Consider the following 2,347-nt stretch of genomic DNA (forward strand, 5'->3'; position numbering starts at 1 on the left):
ATTTTCCGCAACCTTTTTCTCACCAATATATATATTGTTTCTTGAGATATTATCTCTTAAAGTTGCAAATGAAAAAAATGTACATGAAAAAATGTACAGCAAGTCAGCCACTGCATGCTTCTGACTTTATTGGGCTCCTTCAATTATATAGTATCAACATATAGTCTAGTGGATACAGTTTGGTTACCAGCTGTCAAGACCGGCTGTTGGTGCCTTTAGTTTTCGACTCCAATCAATAGCGTTGTGGGTTAGCATTCTTTAACATGATATATCAAAACCTTGTATATTTTGGACCATTCATCTAGTTTTTGGCGATCTCTGCTTCGAATACATGCACATTTCTACACCATACATTTTATAGGATAGATTTGATCAGATTTGATAAGGTCTGCAGCTTATTTATTTCTGGAGTTGTTAATAGGTTATATGTGTAAAATTTTTCAATATCTTCTTATTCGTATCGCGTAAGATTTTTCGAATTTCATGGAACAGTCGTATACAAGAAGGATAATTTTTGAGGGGATCATTTATGTAGTAAGGTACTTGCTCTTTAACGTACTTGATTCCACTTAACCTCTATTGATACAAATGCTTTATTTTCTGCAGAAAAACTTCTCAAACTGCGTATAATTTTAAAATAAAGAATTTTATCATACAAAAATTACAAAAAATTTTCTTGGAAAAACTCACACAACAGGAAATTGTTAGCCGAAAAATGTGTATATTGCATAAATTAACTGAACCGATTTATTTTTAGACTCAATATATTGTTAATGTTACTTGCATTAATAGACAATCAAAGCCACTCTTATCAGGGGGATTACATGGCACTGATTATAAACTTTTTTGCTTTTGTTTTTGGGTAACCTCTAATGTAGTCGCATTATTCATGTTATGAAAATCTGATTTCTTTCGGTTAATCAATTTATTTACCTTTTCGTTCTTATCATACAGAAAAAAAACTGACCACACACTTGGGTACAAACAAAATTGATAAAAAATAAATTAAAATATAATCAATAAATTGTATATAATAAATAAAAATCGATTTCATATAAAAGGCTGGATAGGTAGTAATTAAAATCATAGTAATAAAACATAACTCAAAGAGTGAACACTAGCAAGTGTGGTAGAAATAGAACTACATAAAACTAATAACAAAAGTGAATACTAAAATTTTTACTTTAAATAATTTAATAATTAGTGATATAAAAATGTTTATTAAATCCATATTGGCAATTTGTTTGTTGGCCTATTGTGCCAGTGCCTCTGATATCGATATTGATATGGATCCAGTAATTGCACAGCATCAATATGCAATGCGCATTATGATACGTTCATTATCTGGCAACATGAATCGCGATTTACCTACCGCCGATCAATGCTTCGATTATTACTTGGATCAAGAAAACGCTATTTATAATGAGTATAGCCGCACTTACAGAGGATGTTCAACGACTGCCAGCGATGCTAAGAAAGCTCTTTCAGATGAAAACGCTGAGAAACGTGACAGTATGATTACACAGAGTAAGGCAGTTTGTAGTGGTTTGGAGAGCTGTTACGATGTGACTGACGGTTTAGCTTTCTTCACATGCATGAAAGATACTGTAATTTTAAAAATGAATAACTTTAATTTCTTAGTTACAATTGTGTATTTAATTTTAGTCATCTAAAAGTGTTTCAACAGTATGGGGATTGGAGACTGACTCTAGTAACCAAGTGCAATACTTGGAAATTCAGTATCAAAAAATTGATAATGATCAAAAAGTCTGTTCAACTGCTGCTCGTAATAAGTATATTGGCGATATGGCAACATGCAATACTGATTTAGACAGTTGCTTAGCTGGTGGTTCAACTCTTCCAACAACCGCAGCTCCCGCGGATTCCACTACTCGTCCACAACCAACAATTGAAGATACCACTACTACTTCTCTACCAGTGGAGACCACCAAAGAACCAATAACTGAAGAAACTACTACTGTTGCACCAGTGGAGACCACCCCAGAACCAACAACTGAAGAAACTACCACTGTTGCACCAGTGGAGACCACCCCAGAAGCAACAACTCCAGAACCTCAAACAAGCGGAACACCAGACTCAATGCCAGAAGAAGATGTTCGTTTCAGACCAATGTCTCGCATGAGGATGTGGAACGTTTTAAGAAAAGTGTAAACTCTTAAATCCAAAATTTTGCATTTTTTTTAATTTTAAAATTTAGAACTTTTTAACGAATTTTTATAACGATTTTTGTTTCAAAATTATTTTATTTGTGAATTTATGCATTTAAATCAGTGAAATATATTTTTATATGATGAAAACAAAAAATACTTTAATTTATTAAAACAAT

General features: G+C 32.6%; 1 protein-coding gene across 1 annotated transcript; it reads left to right on the forward strand.

Moving 5' to 3' along the window:
* The first annotated feature begins 1,089 nt into the window (after window positions 1-1,089).
* LOC119665391 (protein TsetseEP-like) lies at window positions 1,090-2,258 on the forward strand. Its single transcript, XM_038074630.1, has 2 exons — window positions 1,090-1,607; window positions 1,666-2,258. The coding sequence occupies exons 1-2, from the start codon at window positions 1,215-1,217 to the stop codon at window positions 2,170-2,172; spliced, it is 900 nt and encodes a 299-aa protein (XP_037930558.1). The 5' UTR covers window positions 1,090-1,214; the 3' UTR covers window positions 2,173-2,258.
* Window positions 2,259-2,347: the final 89 nt, after the last annotated feature.

Source organism: Teleopsis dalmanni, unplaced genomic scaffold (assembly GCF_002237135.1).
Source record: "Teleopsis dalmanni isolate 2A unplaced genomic scaffold, ASM223713v2 unscaffolded_contig_4953, whole genome shotgun sequence".
In the NCBI taxonomy this organism is placed as follows: domain Eukaryota; kingdom Metazoa; phylum Arthropoda; class Insecta; order Diptera; family Diopsidae; genus Teleopsis; species Teleopsis dalmanni.